Raw genomic sequence first — 26,789 nt, 5'->3', positions numbered from 1 at the left:
GTAGAGCAACGACAGTGTGAATAAGCTTTGTCTAGAACTTACGTAAGTTTGTTCTTCTCATGTTGGTACTGTATACGTATAGAAATTTGTGAATGTACATAAACCTACAACGGTACCAACGTAATGACTGTAGGATAGCGCGAAACATTGTTGTAAGCGCACAAGTTGTAATTTGTGGAGTATCGTAAAGAGGGTAAAGGGGGAAGGAAGGAGGCAACTACGTTGTGCGATTAATTTTTTTTTCAGTGGCACCAAGTGTTATCTAGATTAAACACTAACAAAACAACCTACCTTGTGCGTGAAGCTAATAATGAAACTTGACAATGATGCGTACATCTTCCATAGAGAGATTCCACGTTAAACGCGGGAACAAAGAGTACGATTACTCGTAAAATTCTAGATACGACTAGCGTTCTCCTTCATGTGCGCTATAGCTTATGTATCTTCCAACACGTTTGAGCCAGAGTACTGAACCACAATTCCGTAGCACTGCGCGTCACGTGTGACGTCACTATACCATAACCGTGCTTATTTGAGTTCTGGGTCAATGAAGGTCTTGGTCAATGCTTATTTGAGAGTTCTGGGCCGACAGCATAAAAATGTAATACGTTCTCGAGTTCTTAGGATGCCCAAAACATCAGTCAGGCATGTCGGCAGATTAACAGTCAAGCAATGGTAGTGAGTGCGCAAGTTTGCAACGTACGGCAAACTGTGTCTCTTCTCCAAGTTTCTTTGAGCTCGACACCGAGGCGTTGGCATTCGCGGAAGTACTCGTCCAATGTGGCACACTCGCAGCCCGAGGGCGAACGCCTGTCGCAGCAGTCCTGCTGACATGACTCGAAGAAACGGTTCGGCCTTAATACCTGCACAATAGCGCAAGTCAGTGAGTTATTCCTCAAAGGTCAACTTGTGGTACATTTTTTCTTGCTACGGCGGATCAGCGAGGACAGATAAGAATGTTCATTCACGCAGGTCTTGTCGACACATTCTCACGGTTATTGTGTTTATGGTGTACTAATGCTTTCCTCCTGAGTTTTGATGTGATGTTACCCATTAACATCTTGTGGTCTTCAAAAGACGGGATCGCGTTGTTGCAATCTGCGTACAACGATAGAATCGGATACCGTGGTGTCTTTGCTTCTTCAGCATGAAGCACCGAGATTTCGGAAGTGGTTTTGTCGTCCAGTTTGTTGTGATACATAAGCAAACACCAAGTTATTCTACCCCTCACTTCGAAACCCCTAGTTCACTTAGTGTGACAACATGGTGAAGTTCGCAGGTTAAGAGCCCCACATCACAAAATCGTATCAAAAGACAAGTAATGCTAAAAATAAATCTAAGATCAATTCAACGCTGAAGCTACGAAAGATTAGTCGCAAGTGACGACAATATGGCTGCCTTCACATTATTACCTAATGGTTGTGAGGTCCCTTAGCGCTCACGGTTGAGCTCTAATAAGCTAGGGTAACAGAAGTCAATTGAAAATGAGATCTATGTGAGCAATGGTGGCCTTTAGGCAGCGCGTGTTCAGAAGCAGCATCTAGCCATCCAGCCTCTTCACCATTAGGCGGCCCAAAAGCAAACATCGCACGCAGTGTCCCGTGGTCTGCACAGCGGAGTCGGGAGTTGTAGTCTATGAAATAAGCTTCAAAAGTTCGACAAATAAGAATAAAGAAAGGCGCGCAGTAATCTTTAGTGGAACTTTCACTAATATTCACCGTTGATTATTGGGGATTAGCGTCTGCACCGCCAGCCTACTGTTACCTTGTGACACTCTCTGTAGATGTCGTTGAAGATGATGGAGCAGCGGTCGAAAGCCGCCAGGGATACATTCTTGTCAGCGCTGGACCGGACTGCGCAGGCTTCCCTCTCAAGGCCGCTGTGGATGCAATCTGCGGGAACATCGAGAACGATAAGAAGGAATTCCACTGCATGACGGCGGCATACAAGTTTCAGTTCAGATTGTGTACGCGCTGTCCAAGGGCAGCACACGCAAGGAAAGTTACGTGGCGAGAAAAAAATGAAAGCCATGAATTATATAGACAGTCCGTCCAGTTCGCTATCCTGATTTATATTTAACAAGCCGCAGAGCTGAAACCTACAAGGTACCTGAGACTGACAAGCTACCTCAAACTAACAGGCTACAGCGCTTACTATCTTAAACAGCATGACAGGATAAAAGGGGAATCCAAAAGCTCGCTGGGTTCTAAGACGACTCGAAGGCGATCGATCGCCATCCGGCGGGCTATTTTACCATGTCCTTTACATCGACATCCAACATTCTGTTAATAACGTGTACTAAAGTATCTCTAGTTTCACGTTCACTAATTAACTCGGTAATTAACTCATTACACACGTAATTTACTTTATCATCTTATATACGCACAGTCATGCTTTCACGCGCTTTTGGCGTTTGCTCCCTTGGACATCACGTGATCGTTTTGCTTCACTCCTTCAGCATCATATAATTAACTTTCACTGATTAAGTCTCGCTAAATTAACGTTCACTAATAAACTTACTACCCGCTTCATTTGCTTTGGTTTTCATCGTATATATGCACAGTCATGCTTTTATTCGCTTTTGTATGATTAGATGTCACGTGGCCGTTCTTGCTTCACTTCTCTCGCGACGGCTTTTCGTTCAAGGTTGCGTTCGCTTGAGACATGTAGAGCTTTAGCGTCAATGAAGTCACGAGTTCGCAATAGTCAATAGCCCATACGCGTGCACACGTTAATAATAGCTTGGAACGTGACTCCTCATCTTACCGGGTGGATTATTTAGAGCCAGCAGCCTGTGCAGTTGGGCCTACGCCATTAGCTCTTTTGCACACAGTAGACGGACAAGTCGCACATCAATGCTATATATCTGTTGCTTTATCGTTGCATAAATTCTTTTTGGTTGTGGGTTGTCAGACACTCATGGAATAACTGCGCTGATTTGAATGACCTAAATAGAGTATGCGTGAATTTGAATGCCCACCAAGCGAGATGTTTTATTCGTACCTCTTTCAACCACCCACGATATTCCAAACTCGCGCGGTGTGAGGGCGCTTCTGGCGTCTAGGACAACCAGATCGTTGGACGGCTCCCCGTCAAAGTGTCCGCAGAGGCCACACGCGGTCTCGCGTAGGGCGGACGTCACTCGAATCTGAACGGACTCCTGTAAACAGCAAAAAAAAAGGTGATTAAGGAATGCAATCGAAACATTGCTATGCGGGCTGCATATCTCTATCTCCCGCTCTATATACATACAATAGCACATTCACTCGATGCGGAGCAAAATATTGAAACGACCGCACGTTCGAAGATAAGGGCTTTTTAGTTTTATAACACCCCGCTGCTTGAAGACTCTCTGTGTCGACAGAGAGAGAAGAGACAAATGAACTAGGCTGTACCCGGTTTGCTACCCTAGGCGAGGCAGGGGGAAGCGGAGAACACGAGTAGGGAAAGCAAGGAGGAAATATAGGACAATTGATACGCGCACAGACATATCAGCGTTCCCCGCCCATAGCCAGGTAGTCACAACTGAGAAATATTTCAGACCGGTTCCTCTGCGGTTCTTTTGAAGTAGGCTGGAATCCGAGATGTCAGAAAAGGCTTGCTAGGACTGGCTCCAAGAAACGATAAATTTAAATAACTGAAGATGAGGCGATCAAAATGCGGCCTTGGATCGAATCTGCGATCACATAGAAATGATACGCCATAATTGTTTCGATATGTTGGTTAATGTAAATTGAAGGTACGAACAAGTGACTGCAAAAGCTGGCGCTAAGACGCCTCAGAAGGGAGAACGTTTGGGCGTGTTGGTTGTTCATCATTCTTCAGAAACCATAGAGCAAAAAAGAACACGGGACAAGAAGGAGACCAGGACAAGCGCTTGTCCTGGTCTCTTTCTTGTCCCGTGTTCTTTTTTTGTGCTATGGTTTCTGAAGAACGCTAAAACGCCTACCTGATCGATCCACACGGTGTATCCCTGCGGACTTTGGAGAACAAGGTATTTTCCGGCGTGCTGCGCGCTCAGGCCAGGAATAGCGTCGACGAGTGGTTGGGCGTCCTGTGGCGGGGGCTGGCCCAGGGTTAGGCTCACGCGCTCACCGGCTCCCGCGCCGACAAGATGCAGAGTTCGAGTGCAGTTGGCCACGTCGGGGCAGCCCGCAGAGTGTTGCAGTTCCACCGAGAACTTCGCCGAGGGGTCCGGCTGGGCGCAGTCTTTGAGCAGGACGTAGCTGCAGGCACCCGCGAAACGGAACAGAGTGCCATCGAAGCTCTTGAACTGGAATCGACCCCACGTGCTGCACACACCGGTGGACGGTGGAGGAAGCTCTGCGCGTGACAGAAGTGACGTCGAATAGTGTGTTATTGGTAGGAGATACGATGAAGGATATGCCTCGTTGTTGAGATTGATCATTAGTCAAAGAACACCGAGCGACTTAGTGGGTGAGCAAAGTGGTGGCTTGGTGCTAGAATGCATTACGGAGTGAATAAGTAGGCGAGTGATTTGTGGGCTGCTGAGTGAGCGAGTCGTGAGAAAGAAAGTATTGCGTTATTGTTCTCTCTCATAATCATATTGCAGTTTTGGGAGGCTAAACCCCAACAATTATTATTGTTTTGTTAATGCTGTGAGACAAGTTAAGCTAGCATACAAATCGCATCTGTATCTTGTGTAAACATTCTTTCAAGGTTTCGTTTGAAATGACTTCTTGCATTACTTCAGCTCGATACATTTTGTGCACAGTAAAAAAATTAATATTATAATATTGTTTCTTACATAACGGCTGATTCTCTTTATATTGTTGCGAAAACAAGTAGGCTGGAGCCGGCTTGTACGACGTCAGGAAACGTTCTAGGTGCAATTATAAATATGCACCAGCTTGACCGTAAACGTAAGAACTCCCCACATAATTTGCTGATTGGACATGGAATGCGTCCGAAATATGACTATGAAAATTGCGCCTGTCAATTTCGCTACGTTGTCAACAAGCGATTATGCTTGGATTTACGTCTCTTCACAACAGGATGCTTGTTCCTGGCGTTTAATAGTATTGGACATAATCTTTTTGAAGACCCGCTCGATGAACAGCGTGAACCGGTAGGGACAAACTTTTTAGTTGTACGGCGGGAAGGATCGAGATGTGCAGAGCTGTTTGAAATTTCGTGCTGTTTTAACCAACATGATATAAAAGCCAGTTTCATACCATTTTCTCCAGGAATCTGAAAAAGAAAGACAAAGACGTAGTTAGTGATCAATATGGTGGTGAAGGTTATTCATACTTATTCAATACTATTACTTGAATCAATAAATCAATCAACCAATTTATTTGGCATTAATTACAGCGTCAGCAACATAACGAACGCGAGGACAAGAACAAAGAGTTGTTTTGTAGCAACTTGACATGGTTGTTGCCCCTATGCTTAACCTTTTTTAATTAATTATTATTGTTACTAATGCAATATTACTGTACAAGGGTAACGGTGCTCGGCAGCTGACCCGAAGGTCGCGGATGCGATACCGGCCGCGGCGGTCGCATTATCGACAGAGGCGAAAATGCTTGAGGCCCGTGTACATAGACTTAGATGCACGTTAAAGAACCCCAGGTGGTCGAAATTTCCGGAGCCCTCTACTACGGCGTGCTTCATAATCACATCGTGGTTTTGGCACGTAAAACCTCAGCAATTATTATTATGTATTATAATGCAAGATTATTCAAGTTATTCAAGATTGTTGATGGTAGATTGATTGTGTAATCAAGAAAATAGCACTGCTATTCGAAAAAAGAGCGAGAATTCAACATTTCAACAGAAACACCCGGCATTTCCGGCCACTTTATGCGAGATACAAACCTGATCAGGTGGAAGGTCGGAGCCTTTGTCTGTCAGCGATGCACTGGTCAAGTTCTTTTTCGTGGTGACCTCTGTCACGTGTCCGCCGAGATCCAGCTGCTGTTGACCGCCATGCTCAGAGCCCTCTGTGACCGTCTGCTGGCCCTGGTGGAAGTCTCCGTGCGCTGTCCCGTTCGTACGGGAAGAACTTGTGTAGTCTGCAAGTTATCACACATACAGGCATAAAAAAAGCGATAATCATGGTTGCTGAACGCATAGACATGCGCATGAAGGAAATGAAAACCCTGGAGGACGCTTGAGCTTCGCCTTCAAGAGTCGAACGCGATAGAGTAATCGGGTCTCATGCGCATCACCCTCTCAATTGCTGGCCTCGTTTCGGTTCTCGGCGGATGCCTCAGCCATGCCGTATGGAAACTAACGTCTGTGCGCGTAACACTGGTCGTTTCAAACTATCCTACAATGCCTACTGCAAGTACAGTTATTAAGGGCCCACTACGCCATGATTCTTCCTTTTGCGAATCGGCGAAGGGCTCACTCACTACGCGTCCGTAAGGCAGCACGCAAACCTACGCAGCTTCTCAATTTGTTGATGCTTTTGCTGCTGATGATGATTAAATATGCGTGAGTGCTTTCTAATGGGCGGGCCTTTAAAACAACCACTCTTTGCACAATCAACATTTTTTGACGACTGGCGCGTTTCTACGCTTCTGCCACGCAACATTGCATGCGGTAAGGGGACTCCTTCCACAACATGACATTCTTATACTGTTTTTTCCGTAGCAGTTACAAGCAATGGCGTGGCTCTGTGGTAGAACACCTGCTTGCCTGGCAGAAGGCGTGGGTTCTATTCTCACTCGAATCTAAGATTTTTATTTATTTTGTTTGCGTCTTTCCGGAATTTTCAGTCATGGGCAACGCTGCTTTTTCGCTCACAACCAAGGACACCTAAATCGACACCGTAATTTCTGCGAAACGAGCTCTTTGACGCTATCGCGTTAACAACAAACATACTCACCTTGTCAAGCCAAACATTGCTCAACCATTTGTATCAGAGACCCTGTCGAGATAGCGAAGTTCTTCTTGTGTGAGGGAAATAGACGGCCCGCTCGCACATTCAGTGTCGTCACGCTTAGAACAGGGCGAGTTGGTAATTCATCGTGAAGGACATTTTGTACAAAAAAACATGGACAAGAAAGTGTTATACTCGTCAAACCTGACGTTGTTTGAATAACCGATTAATGGATCATAGAAGTTCGCTGAAGGGGCAGCTATCTTGTGGTCTCTGCGTACGTTGTAAAGATTGTAAATGTCATCCTTTACTAAATGAAACCAAAGTGTTGTCAAGGACCACGCGAGAGATTGTTCAAGCTTTTTTCATTCATAAGTCTAGTGACATGTGTGTGGCAAAGCCGTCGGTGAGCTTGCATAAGCTTGATATTGATTATCTAACCGCCAACCTTTAATCTTAACCACGTGTATTTGCACTATATATGTGTGTGTTTTCAACAATAAAATTTCCAGTTGATCTGCGCTTGTCACCTGTTTTTTCTTCCTTTCTTGCCTTTGGTTTTTTTTTGCGTAAAAAGCCGTTCACAATCGACACGCTTCATTTCCGCTGCCTCAACAATCAGGCGGGATGATAATTCTCTGTTGCGATACGCAATGCTTGTGTTGTCAAAATGTCGTGTGCAACCACAATCACTACGGTGGATAGCTAAGTGACCATCAGCATGTTCTTGTACGTTATGATCATGTTCTTTAGGTCCACGACTCTATGCGAACACTGCTGCTAATTCGGATTAAGGATTCTGTAACACTCGTTGGCGAGCGAGTTTACCTCTACTTTCGTATCTTTGAGCACTGTACTTGACAGAATGAAGGATAGAAAGAGCGCTGGGAAGTTTTATGAAATGTTATGAAACGTAGATCAAATTTCAGCTTCGGAAATATCAGAAAGCTTAGAAGTCAAAACTAAAAATTCTGACTCCTTGGAACCTTTTTTTCTCTCGCTTCTTTTCCTTTCTTCCTTGGTAAGTAAAACACTCTTTCCAAATTTGACAGCGTGGGTGCGCCTTCATGCGGATAAACAAATTCTTATGTAATCTAAACATTTGAACACAATTTATTTTCAGCTATATGGAATTCTTATACTTCCCGGACAACTAAGCAAAAGAAAGCACGACATGTAGTTCTCAGAGGTCAGCTTGCAAAAAAGAAAAAGAAAGCTTTTCCCATCACGCCCTCAGAAAGAAATTTTCTGCACATAAAAATGTGTCACAGAGGAACTAAAGGCAAAAGTGCGAAAGGATTAAGATTTCGTCGATCGTAAAACTTTAGAGGGGGCGCTATCCAAACATGTCTGGAAATTATGTTTGCCCAAGGAGGTGACGGCTAAAAGCCGCCTTCTCAAGCGTCGCGTGGTACCGTGTGCGCCGGAACAGCGTTGCTTTGAGAGGGAAAACGTGTAGACGTAAATATATCCCGACAGGTTTGAAGAGAGTTATGCGTGAAGTGTGAAATATTTTGGAAAATGTATTTGTCTTAAAAGTACCCGCCACGGATGGTCTAGCGGTTATGGTGATCAACTGCTCACCCGAAGGTCGCGGGATCGAATCCCGGCCGCGGCGGCCGCATTTTCGATGGATGCGAAATCTTGAGGCCCGTGTACTTCGATTTAGGTGCACGTTAAAGAACCCCAGGTGGTCGACATTTCCGGAGCCCTCCACTACAGCGTCCTTCATAATCATATCGTGATTTTGGGACGTCAAACCGCAAAGATTATTATTTGTTTTAAATGTATTTGCCCTCCATAGCTGTTGGAAGCTCAGGGAATGTCGCCAGAACACCTTAAGTTACGATTTTTCTGATCATAGTATGCTTGGGAATATATTTACATTTTTTTCCCAGCTTCAATACTTCTGATGCTTTCAAAGTGGACATAAATCCAGCGGCACGTTTAGGCTCATGCACTTTTTTCATATGCCAGTGTTGAAGCATTAGAGAGCTTGAGAACTGGGGACCCAAGACACTGGGTCCCCAAGCTGCATTGGGTAGGCTGCTCTTGCGTTCGGAGGATCAGCAGTGTTTGAGAATTGGGCCGAACGCAGGCTGCTTTGGGTCAAACGCACGGGGCGCCACACGTGGCCAAATGAAAATTATGCGAGACGCGGGCCATACTACGCCGTGGCCCGCTCTGCGTCTGCGTCGTCTGGCTGGCGACCCAAGACGCCTTGGGGAACCACGCTAATTTTCGATTTTTGGCTCTTGGGTCAACGCGAGAGCAAGAGCCCAAGAGTTGCTTCGGTTCTGCGCATGCGCCCTGGTGGCTTGCAAATTTCCTGGGTCCCCAAACTCCTTGGGGCCCCAGTTCTCAAACTAGCTACTAACTAAGTTCTGCATCAATGTTTCTCGAGTTAGTAAAATAAAAGTTATGTCTAGGCAAGTAAATATGTTACTCTTGAGAATATATTCCGAGTGGCAAAATGTATCGGGAACCAGGGTAATTTTTAAGAGCCATCCCCAGTGATAACGTCTGTATTTTGTACGGTAATTCTATATTTTCGTACTTTAAGGCATACACATGCACTTGATTTTTGGCAGAGTAAAACGAATTTTTTATATATCCTTTTTCCGCAAGTATTTTTTTTTCGTCAATGAAGCAGCGATTGGCGTCTCGTGTTCACTATTCGATCGCTCATGTCAAGCGCCTTTTTTTTTTTTTTTTTGCTGCGCAACATAGTGTCTATGAGCTTCCATGGCTCGTTACCATGTGCGCTAAATGCGTTAAAGTTCGCCTTCCGTTTGACCTTGTAAGCTGTCTGCGGACCTTTCCCGAGTTCACTCGAATTTTTAATGCGCCCGTGAAAGCATTTGCGTGCATTTCTTCATACTACATGCTAGGAACAAAGTTGTGCGCATTATCATTCTGCTATGCTAGTGGCGGATATTGTGACGCCTCCTGTTTAGATAAAGTTCGTAGGGCTGAAACAAAACTTAAAATAAATCGGGAGAGCCCAACGCAACGCACACTAGGCGAGGCGAGAAGCTATAGTGTTTGTACAATACAGTTTATAATCTATATTACACCGACTATAGTGTGTGTGGCGCGAGCCAATGGGGCCCTGAACTAAGGGCTCCACCCAACGAGGATAATCCTTGAGGCCTTCACAAATAAAAGTTTTCTCTCTCTCTCTCTCTCTAGCGACGGCCACCCAATAGACAAGTAATACGCAATCCTTTAGAAAAAAAATCATGTGAAAAGTTGCTTTGTAACAGCTGTAGGCACTAACAAGAACAAGGCGTTATAGTCAGCACTAATTGGCGACGTTTACGTTTCGAAGGCAAGATCTGTACTTGCGTTACCTCGCGCAGTTTCTTGCGTGCATGGGTCGAAGGAATGATGAAGGAAAACTTAAGTCCATGTGTCTCTAGCCTTGAGTAGCGACATAAAGCTATTACATAAAATGATAAAATGTCACGCACTAGCTTCCGTCTTTAACCGTCTATATTCTCGCCAGCGCATTACATTTGGGCATGATAATCAATCTGTCATAACCGCTGATCACGAAGTGCAGGCACTTTTAACGTTAGTGTACAAGACACTTGGGAAAGTTGGTTAAGCTTCATCTGAAAAAACAGCGCAGTCGACAAGTGGACGAAAAAAGAACCCCTCCCGTTCGTCTTCCTTCGCCCACTTGTTGTCTGGGCTGTTTTTGAGACGTGTTCTTAAGACTTACCGGGAACACACGGGGGAACGAAAGGTGGGTCCCAGACACCCTGCAGGCTGCACCGGTACACTGGTGCCGCTCCGGGCGCCTGAAATTCGAATCCTGCGGGACACGACACGTAGCAGAGGGTCTCCACGTGCGTGTGGTTGCAGTGCCACGACGATCCGCCCGCGCCCAGCATGTGACCGTCGCACAGGGTGATGGCTGCAAACGGCACGTGCAGATTCAGGGCTCTGCCGTAAGCGCTCGAGTAGAAATCAAAACTTCTTGAACACGGCGTGTCGCTGGAGCCAAGGTTTCAATAAGCCGACTTTTCTTCTTCAAGGTTGCAACTACTTTCCGGAAAGTAGCTGCAACCTTGAAAAAGACAAGTCCGTTTGTTGAAACGTCGGCTCCAGGGACACGCCGTGTTCAAGAAGTTTTTATCTCTTCAAGCTGCCATACTCCCCTGACCTTCGGTCTTTCTTTTTGTATTCACTGTATATGGTAGCCCATTCGATAACTGTGCTACTCTCAGAGGCCAGTAGGCGGTCTACCTCTTGAAAATGATTACATCACTTGAAGAAACAACCATTTCATCTCTGAAGAATACTACATTCAATGCTTGACTTCGTAATTTTTAAACACGTTTAATAAGATGATTGGGCAAACTTTTGAAGAGTCCCTCTTTGAAAACTTTCGAAGAGTCCCCCTATGCACCTGTTTGAAGAAGCCTAACCCGCTGTGGTAGCTTTACAGGTAAGGTGTCCCGCAGGTAAGCTGGAAGACGGCATTTGATTTTCGACCGTGGCAGCCACAAGTCGACCTGGCCGAAATGCAACAACATTCGTGCACTTAGCTTTATGTGCCTGTTAATGAACACCAGTGGTTAAAAACAGTCCGGAGTACATCCTTCACTGCGGCGTGCCTCGTAATTTTACCGTGGTCTTTGCACGTAAAATCCCAGACATAATAAATTAAGAAAGTCCCGAGACGTTCTAACTTGGCTCTTGATGCCATGAATCAGCCTTGCCTAATGGAGACGAAAAAGTACGGCGTATACTCACGGTACTGGCAGTGGTCTCCCCTGTACTGATTGGAGCAGACACAGCGGTTGTTGCCGTAGCAGCGACCCCCATGGAGACACTGAGGCTGACAGATTCCTGTGTGCCACACAGAGAAAGGGGGGGGGGGTTCAGTTCGTGTGTATTTACGCAACAACTTGTTTCATTTCTTTATTTATTTATTTAACAATACTCCGAGCCTTCGAACAGGCCCATACAGGAAGTGGATGATAAATATGTACATTAGCATAGAAATAACAAATAACGAAAAAAGGGAGAAGACGCAAAAAGAACTACAAACTGCAAACAGCCACTCTGGCAATCACCAAACATTCTTGGCTTACAGTAAAAGAAAAAAATGCTTATAATTGCAACATTAGTCATATAACACTAATGTGGCTATAATATGATAGATTCAATAAATATCACTTTACAGTACATTCAAATATTGACATCACATATTAGTACCGTACAATTACACGTGCTTTTTTGTTCAAGTATGCCTACAACGGATTACATCGTGAAGTATGCGCTCTAATGCTCTTATGCACGATAAAAATATGGTCCCAATTTGGGGCTAAAGCCATCCACGGAATGAAATTCAACTATTCCATTTGGCAATGTATTCCAGATTTCAACTGACGATGAGCAGAAATTAATATTTAAACTTGATTTGCATATTGCCGGCGATTTATTGTACTATATATGTAGCAAATACATATTGGCGCACTAAATAAGAAAGTTCTTTGAAAGGAAGCACCGCCTCGGATCTCCGTGTTCAGTATTGCCAGAAACGTGCAATGCATAGCCCAAACTTCACTCCATCATGTATGCAATTCACTCTTTTCGCTTGGACAAGTTGTTCCCTTACAGAGAGCAGAACTTCAAAGGTTGGGGCCATTTAAATTTTACGTGTTTGCCCGGAAATGAGACATTTCGCTAAATAGAGATCATCTCTCTTCATTTTTTTTTGTTGCTACCCTATACCCCGTGGAAAAGAGATTTTCATCATGCGCACTTCCCAATTTAAAAGCACATACGGGCTTTATAATCACTGTGCAGAAGTGAACAGATAAATATGTGCAACGGCCTGGATCACCGCTGTGACTTAATCTTAATTAAACTGTTATGACGAGATGCGCTGCATATGTGTCTCGGGATGTCTTTGTCGGCTGAAGCTGTGGCCGCTGCTCAGTAGTTCCGAGCACTACCATAAGTACTATTAGAAACTCTCGCCTATTTTAAATCTTCAAAGGCCACCGATTCGATAACAAATGCTGATTGTGCCTTAACTCCATCTTCATTATAATGTTTACTTTTTTTCATTTTCTTACCTGCCGCATAATTCTTCCACCCACCGCCCGCATTTCAGTAAGGGGCAAAATGCAAAGAACAACCGTGTGCTTAGATTTAGGTGCACGTTACAGTAGCCCAGATTGCCGAAATTATTACGGAGTCCCCCTCCACCGTCTTCTAGCAGTTATGATTATCATAATTCTTCCTTTCCACTCCCAAAGCGTAGCATTGCCAGTGGTAGGCCATCCTACACGGGCACTCCCTTGGTTAACCACCCTGCCAGTTCGTTCCACTCTCTACTTGTATGAATATTATGAATATTCAAACACATCTTAATAACTAACAAAAGAGCTTAATAAGTGTTTCTGAAAAGCCGGGCTCCTGCAGGTTTATCAGGAAAGCAAAGTGCATGCCTGCCGTGGTGCACAAAGACGCCTACGCCAACACACTATCGTGCCGGCGTCTGCATTGTATACCTTCGCAGTCAGGGAACCGCTGAAGTGGCGTCCACTGTCGGGTCGTTAGATCACAGTTCAATGTCATGTGACGTCTTCCGTCGGGAAACTGGAACCCAGTCATGCAGTTGGCTGTACACCGCCTGGAAGCCATGCGTTAGGAAAGCCACGTGTATTATCGCAACAGGACGCAGGATTTGCTGCTGTACGCTACATAACGCCATTTTCTTTCTCTATTGAGATTTGTTTCTGATAGCATCTCACTGGCGTGCGTAGAAGCCATGTGTCAGCAGTAAATGAGGTGGTCGTTGACATCCTCTGCGAAGCGCATGACGTCTTTCGAGCGTGCTTTCAGCTCGAAATTAGAAGTAACCAAGATGACAAAAAATAATTATCAGTTGTGTAAATTTGAGCAGCACCCGGAAATTGATTCAATGTGTGCAATCAATGCAAGAATTTGTGCCTGACACAGTCAGTGTTACTTGCGCAAAAATGTTGATTTTGTTTTGGCAGCCTGAACGCGTAGCGCTTGTATGATACGTGGAACAACTACACGACACGCTATATGTACGTACATCTCGTCACATATCGCCTGGTAAAAATATGTACATCTCGTCATCCGCAGGCACATGCTTGGTGTAATTACAAATATTTAGTCTGTTTGTTTACGTAATGCTATTTGTTTGCGTATGAAGCAGCCGAACGCAGACGGCTGCTCCCGTGATCATCAGCGCCAAATGGCAGTGATGATCCCTGTCTGTGATGCAGTCCTATGACGCTCAATTATACCACAGCCCACAGAACAATCACTGCAATTACACGTCATGTTCTGTAGCCACGTAATGTAATGCACGTTTCTATGGTAGCTCATTTGTCGAGGTGTTGTGGCTTTATTTTTTCTTGTGCAATAAACATTAAGCAACAGAAAATAATTTCATTCCGTTGTAGTTCAGAAAAGCGTCGCAAGGCACCGCTTTTCATAACTGCTTCCGTGGGCTTCTGTATTCTGTAAACGGTAACATTATATGAAAGGACAAAAACATTCTATTTAGCGTTTCGCGCACGTTCCTTATGAGAAAGAAAAGCTCGACACCCAGAAACGAGCGCGCGCTTACGGCACGCTCACAACGGCCTTTGCCAAGTCGGATGTCAAGGCATGTCCGCAAATACCGGTTGGGGAAACGCTACCTCAGCTGCTATTTCTCTTTAGATAAAAACCGAACCGAAAACAATGAGAGAAGGAAGCAGGTTCTTGTCGCCGTTACCGCCAGTGCAAACGGATGAAGTCGCGTCGGTGTGAACGATCGGGCGCGCCACCGTGTGCGGAAAGCATGCCGAACGAAACTTCACTGCTACTTTATGGTGACCGCCCATTATGTACTGCCAGGAGCCATGTCTGGATGCACTCGTGTACTTATATTTTAAGTGCACGTTAAAGAATCCCAGGTGGTCGAAATTTCTGGAGCGCTCCACTACGGCATCCCTCAAAATCATGTCATGGTTTTGGAACGTTAAACCTCAACAATTATTATTATTGTGCAGTCGCAACTCTTCGAATGATTTATGCTACTTAATGTTCTCGAAACACATCTTCCTCACGTTCGGATTGCGTGTTCTTCGTGGCTATCACGCTCCCCAAGCCTTCGCTAAACATTTGGGTTAATACAAATTGAAATGAATGTGTGGTACCTTGTCGATTTCGAAAACTTGAAATTTCAGTTGAAGTACGAATCTGCTACATGAATAAGGGAACACACTCACATGCTGTCCCGTTTCCTTTGGCAAGATGTCGACGCAGCGCTGGGGTTTGGTGGAACGTCGCAGAATGCGCTGGCTGTAGGAAAAAAAACACAAATAGAATTTCATCAAATAAGGCCATTCTTCTTTTTCTTCTTTTTTTTTCTTCGCTGCTGGCGGAATCACGAGAAGTTTCCTTGCGCAACCGTTGATTAAGCTTTCGGTGGCACTTGGCTCAAGCAGTAATTAGGCCGTCATATGGTAAGTCTCAATCCATTTCGAGAGAGATAGAAAGAGAGAAAGGGGGGGGGGGGGCTACATGATCGCAATATCCCTTTTGGTATCAGGCTGTAAGGAAGACATAAAACGGAGGATAGAAAATAAAGGAAGATATGAAGGGAGTATAAAAATATCGCTTTATGCACTTATACACAGGATAAAAAATTCAGTCTCTTTAGGCAACGCTAAAGAGAGCCCAGGCGAAAGCCTACGCTTACTCTGACGCACTCATTCTTTGAGGTTCAATTACTGTGGCGTAGTCAATCAACTGCATTGTTCATCGCCCCCTCCCCCTCTCTCTCCCTTTACCCTCTTCTGATGCTTTCTGAAGGTGACGTGGCATAACGAAAATCTCAGTGATTGGCCCACCTTTGATCAAGCGACGATGTCGTGAGATCACGGCATGTGACGTAACTTTAGTACCGTTCGGGTTGTGAACGCGGGACGGCAGAATTTTTACTGTTTGGACGTTAACGCTTTCGCCTTAAAAACACGCACAAGCGTGAAACCGTTCACCAGAGCAGTTCGCGGAAGGCATGCCATAATATTCTGCGTTGGTAATTGGAGAGGGCCTTTATTTTCTGGGCCTGAAATCTTAGTTGACCCTGGAATAACCTTATACTCCGGAGATACATTATTAAACTCCCCTCGTGGGTAATCTCTTCTTGGTAGCGCAGGAACTTCAGAGACTACAAAAACACTAGTGCTTTAAATATATTCACGATTACAGCCACAAGCGCTGTTGATGCTCAGACACTTTTTTGTGTGACTATACTTTTTTTTTATTCACATGGTGTGAGGAGATGTTGGCGCACAAATAAGGCGCCTGCTACTCCTTAGTTCTTAGAGGTGTCTAACGTAGAGCGCATAGGGGCCGAATTTCTAAGCATACGGAGAGAGGGAAAAGTTTATTGTGGCAGAAAAGCTGAGAGGTCGGCCTGAATCAATCTTCTGGCCTTCTACTCAGAGTTAGGAAAGAGGAGAGGAACGGAAAGAGAGAAGGTGTTGATGGTGATGAGGAGGAGGAAGATGGTGATGAAGCAATACCTTGAATGTCCCAAAACTATTTACAGTCTCTTGTCGAGTTCTGTCTCGCGCAAAAACTTGTTCAGCGCTTTGAGAATACCGCGCTGATGACGAGGTGGTGGTTCAAACAGAACTCTTTCTGAAACTTGTTGTTTCGTATATTTTAACAAGACGGTGGCCACCGCATTTCTTTGCGTGATATATCGTGAGCAGACGCACAAGAGGTGCTCCGTTCTCTTAGGAGTGCCACAAACAGGAGTGCCAAGCATATATCTTGGCATAACAGTCAAGGAATAACGTAACAGTCAAAACAACATATTCAGCAATCACATATATGTGCAGACACGGTGATGTTTAAAAAATGAAGAGAAACGTTGCATAACATAACCAAGACAAAAATAGTCAACACGCACATAAATATACACTGTGGCATTAAAACAAAACAAAGCTTGAACGCACTCGTAACGGCCAAGAATGCCACTGTCTTCAAGAAAATTTTTCAATGCTTTATAATGTTAATTAGACGCGTCTGTTGAAGTATAATTCCACATGTGTGTTAATATGTGAGTGTGTGTAGTCGCGGTCAAAATTTTGGAGACCACGGGAGTACGTGGCGAACACCGCAACGCCTTATGGCGGCTGCTTGCGAAGCTCGAGAGCGCGCACTGCGCACGCGCGTTCTTTTCTATCCTGCCAGCCTGCTGGTTCGCTCTCTTCAAGTGCGCGCGCACCGGAACGGCAGAGAATGCGCAAGGTGTCACTTCTGCAGTCGCCGCGGAAGCACCGAAGAAATATCTTCGGTCCGAGCGAGAATCAAACCCAGGCCCTTTACGTGGCAAGCAGTTGTTCTACCACGGAGCCACGACAGTGCCTAAAAATGCTTCGTAAAAAAATAAAAAGGTCACGCCATATCCACGAAGTGAATGATGATTGAGGAGCTGGCTCGGAGATAATCGGGTAAACCGTGAATTCTCCGTACAATTCCTCCACTGTCATATAAAGACGTCGCACGTTGTTATAGTAGCGATTGTGGTCAGGTTGTTGTCGAACCACAAGCGGTCGAAGACCTTGCAGCTGTGGCTGAACGTGTGGCCGAGGAAATCGAGGAAATGTGGTTTTGCCTGCGTTAATGCCATCATCAAGGCGCTCGAAGAACAAGAGGAAGAAGAGTTCTCGTTCGCGCGGGCTGCGCCTGCAGCGGTCGCCTTTGGAACTAAGGTTACGCTTACGGCGCGGGACATTGCCCAACTTAAGAACCTGGCGATCCAGCTCCTAAAACCCTATATGAAAGTCATGTAGAGGTAGGAGTCCCTCTAACGCATGCTCTATTGCGTGGCAGAATCCTACAATCGCACCAGGCGTCAAAACATGGGAACTGCGTAACGAGTGGCTGGTTTAAAGCTGTTTCAAATGTGATTACAGAGCAAGGGAAGACACGGGACAAAGAGACCAACGAAGACGAGCGCTCGTTGGTCTCTTTTTCCCGTGGCTTCCCTTGCGCTGTAATCACATTTGAAATGGAATACCAACTAGCCCGTACTCACACTTTGCTTTGGTTTAAAGCTGCCCACCCATTACAAAGTGTGCAGCTGCGTATGTGCGCGTGGCACCTTACAAAGTGGGTACGTCGCCAATTTTCAAAAGGAATTATTAGGGCGTAGGGGGCACTTCGCAACTATACTTGCAGTAGGCATTCTATAGGATAGTTTGAAATGGCCTATGTTACACGTCCAAACGTTCCTTTACTTGCGGCACGTTGGAGCCGATGCGCACGGGGCCCGATCACGCTGTCGCATTCTACTCCTGAAGGCAAAGCTCAAGCACCCTCCAAGATATTTTTGCCTTGTCTCTCGCCACTCTGTGGTAAACAAACATCAGCTCAGGGTGCCAAGATCATGCTGTTAGGCTAAGACATATGTCGCGTTCCGCGCACAAGTATCATGCCTGTCAACATTCTTGCGAAGTTAGCAGCCATAGCAAAATAATTATTTTTATCAAACACTTACTGTTCCGGGACATTTCTATTCTCTCCATGACGGGGCTCTTGATGCCGCCGGTGCCGTAGTTGTGAGACATTTCAGTCCTCTCCCTGATTGGGCTCTTGAACCCTCCAGAACCATAATTTTTTGTTTTGATGCTGAAAACAAGAATAAGGACTTAATACCAAAGCCAGCGCATCGAAACAGTGTGAACCCAAGCGATACACCCGGGCACAATAACGCCGACGCGTCAGACAGAAAAGTCAAACATTAGGATCGCTTTCAAGTTTTTCGTTATTCATCTATTCACTAGTTTATTGAAGTGTTTGTACTTGCTGCATAGAATTTTCCTTCTTCTGAGCCTCCTTACTGGATTAATTTTTTTCTTCGTCTTAATTGAAGAGATCTGAGCTTCCACTATATGTTCGGAAGGCTTAAATTTCGTCTCCAACGATGTCAATTTTGTACCAGTTTGATATAAAGAAAAACAGCGCAAGAATAAAAGTGGTAACGAATAACACACGCTAAATAAAACAAAATAAAGCCGGCAGTCTGCGTCGTCGAGGCGTGCTACGTGCTCCGAGAGGTTTTCTACGGCTGAAAACCGTGGGTCACACGGGTATTAGGCCAGCGCGTCTTTCCGCTGTGCAATTTTTTTCCTGTCTTTTTTTTTTAGAAATAAGCCGCGCAACTGTTGATTAATGAAACTTTTCGGATATGAAAGCGGCTACTGTAATCCACGAACGCCCGTGTATGTGATGGCAGGACCTTACTTCCTCAAACTCCGGCTTTATTCCTCGTAGATATACGCTCTAACAGAGCCCATTTTTCAAAAAGCTATTTTTGAAAGAAAACATTTTTTTTAAATACCGATAGCTTTGGCGTAACTGGATGCGTGCGCCAAAAGTTGGCAAGGCAAAATTATACAGCACGAGGAGTTTCTGTGCAGAATAATAAGCGCTCGTGCGTGAAAACATTGTTTAAATTGCGACAAGCGCCTTATGACACCCTAAAGCTAATAGAAGAATCCACGCAAATTGTATATAAATGCAGCTGTCACATTGTGTTGTCGAACACAATATATACTGTTCAAATGTGGGTAAACGCTACTGCTTTGAACCCAGGTGGTTACATAATTATTCCAGAGTCCGTGACTACGGCATTTTGAGGCCATTTTTAAAGCCACGAGGCGGAATTGCATTTGTGTTCGTTTTGACGTATCGAGTAGAATACTTGAATTTTTAAAGCATGCTAAAGCTTTCAGTGTCGCTAGAATTTTTCGCCTAGGCATGTGTGTAGCCCCCACATGAAGACACAATCCTTGATTGTTAGGGCACCGTATCTTAAAACACGAAGCCAAGCCTGCCATATCACACTTCACGTTATTAGGGAAAGAAGATGGCTTTTAAGGGCTCGTTTTTCTTTGTTAGACACAATAATAATGAGAACTAACAGACAATTAAATGTCTGTTAATGTCGCAATTTAATGTCTGTTAGTTCTCATTAACTTCACCTTATTGTTTTCCATCATTTGCTGAGGGCAGCGCGACCCGGACTGAGGACTGAGAGACACGTACACAAACCTCAGTCCTCAATCCGGGTCGCGCTGCCCTCAGCAAACGATGGTCAACTACCAACTCGCCCAACTTGCCGTTTTGATTCAGCTTATTTTTTTCATTGAAAAATTTCATAAATAATCAAAACACTTCTTAGGCGTACACGTTTTGAGGCATTACACGGCTCATTAAAACGGAACATACCACTTTGGGGACCCACGCTTCTCGTTTTTTTGAAAAGCGCGTTTTTCAAGATGGGCGAGCGCTAACTCAGCTATATTGGGTGACAGTAAGCACGGTCCGTCTGTCTTCCAACCTCCCTCCTGTGGGCTGGTTCACATCAAGGCCTGTTTAAATATGAGTAATTACACAACGTTTGTTTGGCCTTAACGCAATCTAAATCTTATCTGCAGCGTTCGCTTGACTCGTTATCCGAAGACCGCACCATCATTCAATTGTGATGTCTGCTCCCACGACAGTTAAATCACTTGCATTGGCGCAGACTTCGATGCTGTCTTTTCGCTGGTGTATATAAATGTGTGCATGCGTGCACGCGCGCGCGCGTGTGTGTGTGTGTGTGTGTGTGTGTGTGTGTGTGTGTGTGTGTGTGTGTGTGTGTGTGTGTGTGTGTGTGTGTGTGTGTGTGTGTGTGTGTGTGTGTGTGTGTGTGTGTGTGTGTGTGTGTGTGTGTGTGTGTCCTCTGCGCCTCGTTTCGAAAAAAAAAATTGGTGTACCTTGGACTGGAGGTGCAATGCTAAAGAGAGAACGGAGCTTATGAGCACATGTAGTCCTGTCTTTTGCTGCTTTGCTAAGTTTTGCAAATTTTCTATCTCTTTCTTCCTCCATTTTTTATCTTCTCTCTTCTCCCTGCTTTTCTATGACTTTTTCTCTGTTTATTTCTATTTATTTATTTCTCTCTCTCTCTTCGTTATTAAAGTTCATTGTCTGTCTCTCTCTTCGTCTCTCTCTCGATTTCTTTCTCTTTCTTGCTATTTCTACCTTTCTTCCTCTTCCATCCCTTTCTTTCTTCCATTTTCTTTCTTTCTTTCTCTCTTGCGTTCATTTATCTCTATTTCTCTCTTTCTCATTCTTTCTTTGCTATGCTTTATTGCATCCCCTCCTCCTTTCCCTCCTCCTCACCATCATCTCTCCTCTCGCTCACTTCCCTTTCCCACCCCCTTGCTACACTATACTATACAAGGCTATAGCGTGCCTGGATAGCCGAATAATTAGGACGCTAGAATCGGATCGCGGGTTCGAATCCCACCTCGTGAAGAATTTTTTTCGGCAAGAATTTCCCTCTTTCTCTTTCTTTATATTTCTCTCTTTCTTTCTCTCTCTCTCCCTCTTTCGTTCTCCCTCTCTGTACTTGTTCTTTCAACCATCAGGGTTGTTACAGGCCACGGCGGAGAAATCAGCGCACGTGTTCTTCGAGCAAAGCAGAGCAGAGGAGGGCAAAGATGAAGAAGAGGATGTAGAGAGCATGATACGGTTCATAATGATGATGATTTCTGTTTCCGATGGACGAATTACGACGAGTTCATGCATCTTCGCTGTTAAAAATTGTTCAATTTCGGTCTGCTCAAGTAACTGGTATAAGCCTAGATTCAAAACGAACCTTGATTTTGTAAACGGCTGGGCGTCTGGCCATGCTGCAGAAAGACCATGGGTTACGTGTGCTACAGTCGTGCGCCCGTATGATCGACGACAGATATTTTTTTAACAGCGGAGCTATTTAAGCCGGCCGTAAAGACTTTGGTGTCTGCAGAAAACCAGTGGTGGGCTTGTACCACAGGAATTGGGCAAGCACCACTGCCGAGTACAGCAGGTGCGAGCGTTAAACGAAGAGTCCGCTCAGCAAAGTCGAGCACTTGAAATACGTGAAAAAGAGAAAGAGAGAGAAAAGGGGAGAGGGAGAGAAAAAAGCGATAGAAAGAAAAGGAAGAGAAAAATAGCGAGAAATAAAGGAAATAAATACATGAAAAGATAGAAAGACATGGAAAGACGTAGAAAGAGGAATAGAAAGAAACAGACACGAAAAAGAGAGAGAAAAAGAGAGCGAGACAGAAAGAGAAATAAAGTGAAAGAAAGAAAGAAAGAAAGAAAGAAAGAAAGAAAGAAAGAAAGAAAGAAAGAAAGAAAGAAAGAAAGAAAGAAAGAAAGAAAGAAAGAAAGAAAGAAAGAAAGAAAGAAAGAAAGAAAGAAAGAAAGAAAGAAAGAAAGAAAGAAAGAAAGAAAGAATTATAAAGCAACAGGCACAAGAAACAGAAAGAAAGAGAAGAAAGCAACAAAAAAAAAATAAAGAGAAACAGGGAAGGCCACCCAGCTCCGCTCTTCCTTCAGGCTTGGCACCACTAGTGCGAAGCTGCGATAATTTTTTTAAATTCTAGTAACACATTCTGCTGCGCGCTTATAAGGGTGTACCGTAACGGTGACAGACCTTGCGCAAATTTGATCTTATGATTTGACTTTTTGACGAAATGAAAAACATGTCGGCCTAGTAAACTATATTTGAAGCAGTCGGCTCAACACGCCTAGTCAAGCAAAGCAGTTTTGTTGCGCTGCAAAATACTCCCCCATGGAAAGCCCCCATCGCGTAGGTGGAATGGAACACATTACAGAGTGCTCAGAAAAGAGGGGAAGAAAATGTCAGTTTCGCCGCAAGGGCGAAGCAACGAATGCGATAGCAAGAAATTAGAATATCACACGAAGAACGGCAAGCAGCCCGATACTTGCAACGTGCCGCTCAAGCGCAAAGGACGCACGAAAAGAGCGCACACAGGACGAGCGCGAACTAACAACGGTCACGACGCGTAAGGCTTGATTATCTTGCGTCTTCTTTATACCTTTGGGTTACCACTCCATTTAATATACTAAAGAAATAAACGTAAGCTTGCAGTCCCGTTTTATGTAGGTATTGAGAAAGCGAATTATAGGATGTCTTATCCTTTAACTGCGTTTCATAGCTGTTATTTGATATTATTATTATTATTATTATTATTATTATTATTATTATTATTATTATTATTATTATTATTATTGTTGTTGTTGTTGTTGTTGTTATTATTATTATTATTATTATCATCGTCATCATCATCATCATCATCATCGTAGCTGTCATTTACTTTAATAAAAAAGTTTTGCGTCATTGCTGACTATGGATGCTAATATCAGTGCACACAACTGCTTCTTTCCTTTCATATTTGAATGACTAATTCCCGAAGAAGTACTCATGAAGAAGCACTCGTTTGAAGGTTAAGGTTTTAACATCCCAAACGGCCGTAGTCGCTGCAATATTTCTGTGGTTATGTTACGGACGCCTGCGTTAAGTGCACGAGCATGCTTGCACGTTACCCAGATCAAAATGCAGCATCTGCGGCAACGAATCCAACCCGCGACCACATCTTCAAGAGCATAACGCCAAAGTCATCGCGGCGGGTCCTTCAAGTCCTCGCTCTGCAAATCTCCAGTTCAAGTGAAATGGGAAACAAAGATCACGGGGACGTAGTCCCCAATTGCAACTGAAGAACTCGAGTAGGAAACGAACTAAATATGAATAACTATGTTAGCAGCAAGAAAAACTCTTCGTAAAGAATTCAACAAATCCCGCAGCCGGTCCGCTCCCTTGGCCGTGGTGAGCAGGTGTTAGGTTTCCCTTTTCACGCTACCCTACCCCCTAAAAGTTTATTTGGCCCTGTTCAGTTCATATGCTTTTCTTATAATTGGCAATGCCTGCTATATTCCTATTGTGTGGGCAGAGGCTTTAGTTTCATTATTTTTGAATCCCTATAAGGGATGTCCCTCCACGCCGTCAGTAAGACATACAGTGAAAACCCCTATGCAACTGTCCCTCCCTCGGCGTGGTCGCACACTTACCCTCGCCCGGCTTCGACTCCGTGCAAGCCGATGCCGCAGACCAGGACGACGGCCATGCAGATGGACGGCCGACGCATGGCTGCCATACTTGGAATACCTCTGACCGCCGTTCACTCAAAAATCACGGCGTCGAGGCTCGGATGTCAGGGAAGAAGCGACAACCTCCCCGAACCGAGGCGGGGCTCTCGAATGCCGCTAGGTCGGCTTCAGACCCGGCTTTCTTCAGTCACTACGGCCACGTGCCCGGTCCTCCCCTCGCTCAACGTCATCGTCCGCACTCTCGTCAATTACAGATCTTTTCTCTCTCCCCCACCGTGTTGCTTCCTTTCGGCGTGGTATAGTGTAGGACGCGTTGCCACTCTCCTTCCACATGTCGGCAACGTTTTCGTGGCGTGCAGCCGCGGCTGGCTGCCTCGCATATCTGGCGTTTTTCACGCGCTTCCTGCGGTAACGGGTAATGAGCCTCGGCAGCCGACTTCCTCGGGGCGGATGCGGCGCGCTCTCCTATGCGGTCGCCGTATCGGCACCTCAGGCGTAGTACGCCTTCGTTTTTGCACAACGTCTAGATCGCTGCTGAAGAGTGAGCAATAACAGCTTCTATGGCTTTTGCCGTAATTTTGTTTGTTTCTTTCCTAACTTTTTTTTTCGTGATCGTGAACTTTCCTCAAGGCCTGGCATAGATATGAACAATATGAGCTCCGGGATGGAGCTTGCGAATGCATGTTTCACAACTCGCTACAGGCGTAGCGATACGTTTGGCGACAGAGATACCGCCGCCTCTTATTGCTAGTTTACGCAGACTTGGTTGTGACCTTGACCTTGTTGGAGCTGACTGGTAAATGGTGAACTGCTGCTTAGGCTAAGGAAAATTTAGAGGCGTATGAACATAGTAGCTGTCGAGGATTGTATTCGACTTTTCTCATCGAGTTTCATATTGAAAATATTTTTTGGGCGATATTTGTGTGCTAACACAAATATCAGTGGACACTTTTTTTTATTGAATAACTGGGTGCGTGAGTGTTCTTCTATGTGCCTTTGTGTATTATGCGAGAGAAAAGGAATAGCCGGCGCCACGCATTGTCACCAACCTGTCCTTATATACATAAAAGTAATAAAAAAATAAACTTTTCCAATGAGTCGAAAGCGGTGTCGTATGGATTTCTGCCATGGAACATTTATTTGCCGCTTTTGCGTTGGCACGCGTTAATTTCTGTAGCCGTGTCGCACTTCGTCTTTTATTTGGATCAGCTTTAAGAAGTACATGTATTTTATAGTTCAATAAAATAATAATAAGGCAAAATATCGCTATTACTGCGCCCCCATACATATACATAAAGTGTCCCCAGAGTGGTAATCATTTGAAGACGAGAACGCACCAGGAAAATGTAATCCTGGTTTCTACTCATGGGACACAACGTTTAGTTTCTTCGACACAAGTAACGCACACTGTGACATGCGCGTGACAGCGCTGTCTCCTGTCACATATTTCGCAACTTGACATCAAGACACTCAGACAATCGTCCCATCCCCCCGTAGAAATTTTATGAAATAAATATAAAAAAGATGACTTTTTAAGGGTTCGTTTCATTAATAGAATAAATTCGAAGTTCTCATTATTGAAATAAATATGTATGTTGTGAAAGCAAATCACGCAGGTATATTTAATCGAAGTCGACCGGCCTTAACAGTGGATTTGTCAGGAGTAAAAGGGAAACGAGTAAATAATAATTTGATCATAATAATCGCATAAGGACAGACGAAAACTGGAGATGCATAACTTCGGTGCCTGGTAATGGCACTCGCACGTCTGCCTTCGTGTGCCCTGGTGCATTCCTTGGGCGAACTTTGAGTTTCGTCACACCCCCGGAACAGATCTCGGAGGCCACGAAGGAATAAGCACGTGGTTGAGATCTGCTCCGCCAGGTGCCGCAACGATCCAAGATGCCCGCAAGAAAACCGTCTGCTCTTTAAATGATGTCATTCAATATATTTTCAGTAGTTATCCTGGCGGTCAATTGGCTCTTATCTTACGAAAACCTATGCTGTGATATACGTAACCAATATAACTTGAAGCATAACAATCGATTTCGTGTCAGTTTTATTTTTTAGAACTTTTCTGAATATTCGGAAAACCGAAAGTAAGTACTCGACCGGAAGTCGTTGAAAGAGAAGCAAGAGTGTCACTCGTTTCTCTAAGAAGCATTTACTGATGCTTGACGCCAAAGAAAAATCGCCTGCAGAGCCACTGTTTGGCTCAGGTACTTTTTTTATTAGGAAACTGTTTGCTGAGCGGTCATTTGACCTGTGAGGTGACGCCTCAGGACGTCATGCGCGAAAATCGTTGGCGCAGAAGTTTCTGCACCAGGTGACGCAGCAGGGGAACGGCATGGCGCAGTCGAAGTTCGTCCGGCACGGTGGCGCCGACCACGTGAGGCGCACGCACTGCCACACTGGCATCTTCTCCGGACAAGTGGCAGATGCTGATGGAAGAGAAAGCACTTCGTTACTTTCGCCTAAACCATATCAGTATGCAGTGGACTGGTACCACACGTAACACGCTTGAATCGAAATTTCTTAGTTTAAGTGACTTAGAAGTATAATAAAGAGGGGGCCGGGGATTGATCGAGGACTCATTTCTTTTGTTAGACGCAATCTAAATGAAATCGACAGACAATGGAGCTAAGGACGGTGTAGGGGACATTGTTTGCATGTGTTGCGTCTGTACAGCCACTTGTGGCTGCCGGTGATTTATTTTACACAAGGAAACATGAACACGTTAACAAGAGCGGCTTAGGCGTTGGAGTCACAACAGACTGAGCGTACGGTACGAAGAACTTTATTTAAAGATCCGGAGAAGTGCCATCTCTTAGGGTGACACCGCGGGCCGCTCCCACGTGGGGACAGTTAGACCTAGCCTAACCGCCGCATCGCAGGCTCTCTGGACAGCCCAAAGTTGTTGCTGATATTCCGAGCT

General features: G+C 44.8%; 1 protein-coding gene across 1 annotated transcript in view; it reads right to left on the bottom strand.

Annotated features, from left to right (window-relative positions):
* The window catches only part of LOC119406893 (hemocytin), a 162,907-nt gene extending 138,886 nt beyond the window's left edge, over nucleotides 1–24,021 (bottom strand). Inside the window, exons 1-12 of the mRNA XM_049419568.1 lie at nucleotides 23,816–24,021; nucleotides 18,411–18,541; nucleotides 15,124–15,196; nucleotides 13,384–13,505; nucleotides 11,615–11,710; nucleotides 10,578–10,772; nucleotides 5,842–6,038; nucleotides 5,196–5,211; nucleotides 3,950–4,323; nucleotides 3,004–3,160; nucleotides 1,765–1,892; nucleotides 704–863 (exon numbers count right to left, since the gene is read on the bottom strand). Of these exons, the coding sequence (XP_049275525.1) occupies nucleotides 704–863; nucleotides 1,765–1,892; nucleotides 3,004–3,160; nucleotides 3,950–4,323; nucleotides 5,196–5,211; nucleotides 5,842–6,038; nucleotides 10,578–10,772; nucleotides 11,615–11,710; nucleotides 13,384–13,505; nucleotides 15,124–15,196; nucleotides 18,411–18,541; nucleotides 23,816–23,901 (1,735 nt within the window). The 5' untranslated portion in view covers nucleotides 23,902–24,021. The remainder of the gene's footprint in view (nucleotides 1–703; nucleotides 864–1,764; nucleotides 1,893–3,003; nucleotides 3,161–3,949; nucleotides 4,324–5,195; nucleotides 5,212–5,841; nucleotides 6,039–10,577; nucleotides 10,773–11,614; nucleotides 11,711–13,383; nucleotides 13,506–15,123; nucleotides 15,197–18,410; nucleotides 18,542–23,815) is intronic.
* Nucleotides 24,022–26,789: the final 2,768 nt, after the last annotated feature.

Source organism: Rhipicephalus sanguineus, chromosome 10, assembly GCF_013339695.2.
Source record: "Rhipicephalus sanguineus isolate Rsan-2018 chromosome 10, BIME_Rsan_1.4, whole genome shotgun sequence".
Lineage (NCBI taxonomy): Eukaryota > Metazoa > Arthropoda > Arachnida > Ixodida > Ixodidae > Rhipicephalus > Rhipicephalus sanguineus.
This window is presented reverse-complemented; position numbering and strand designations above follow the sequence as displayed.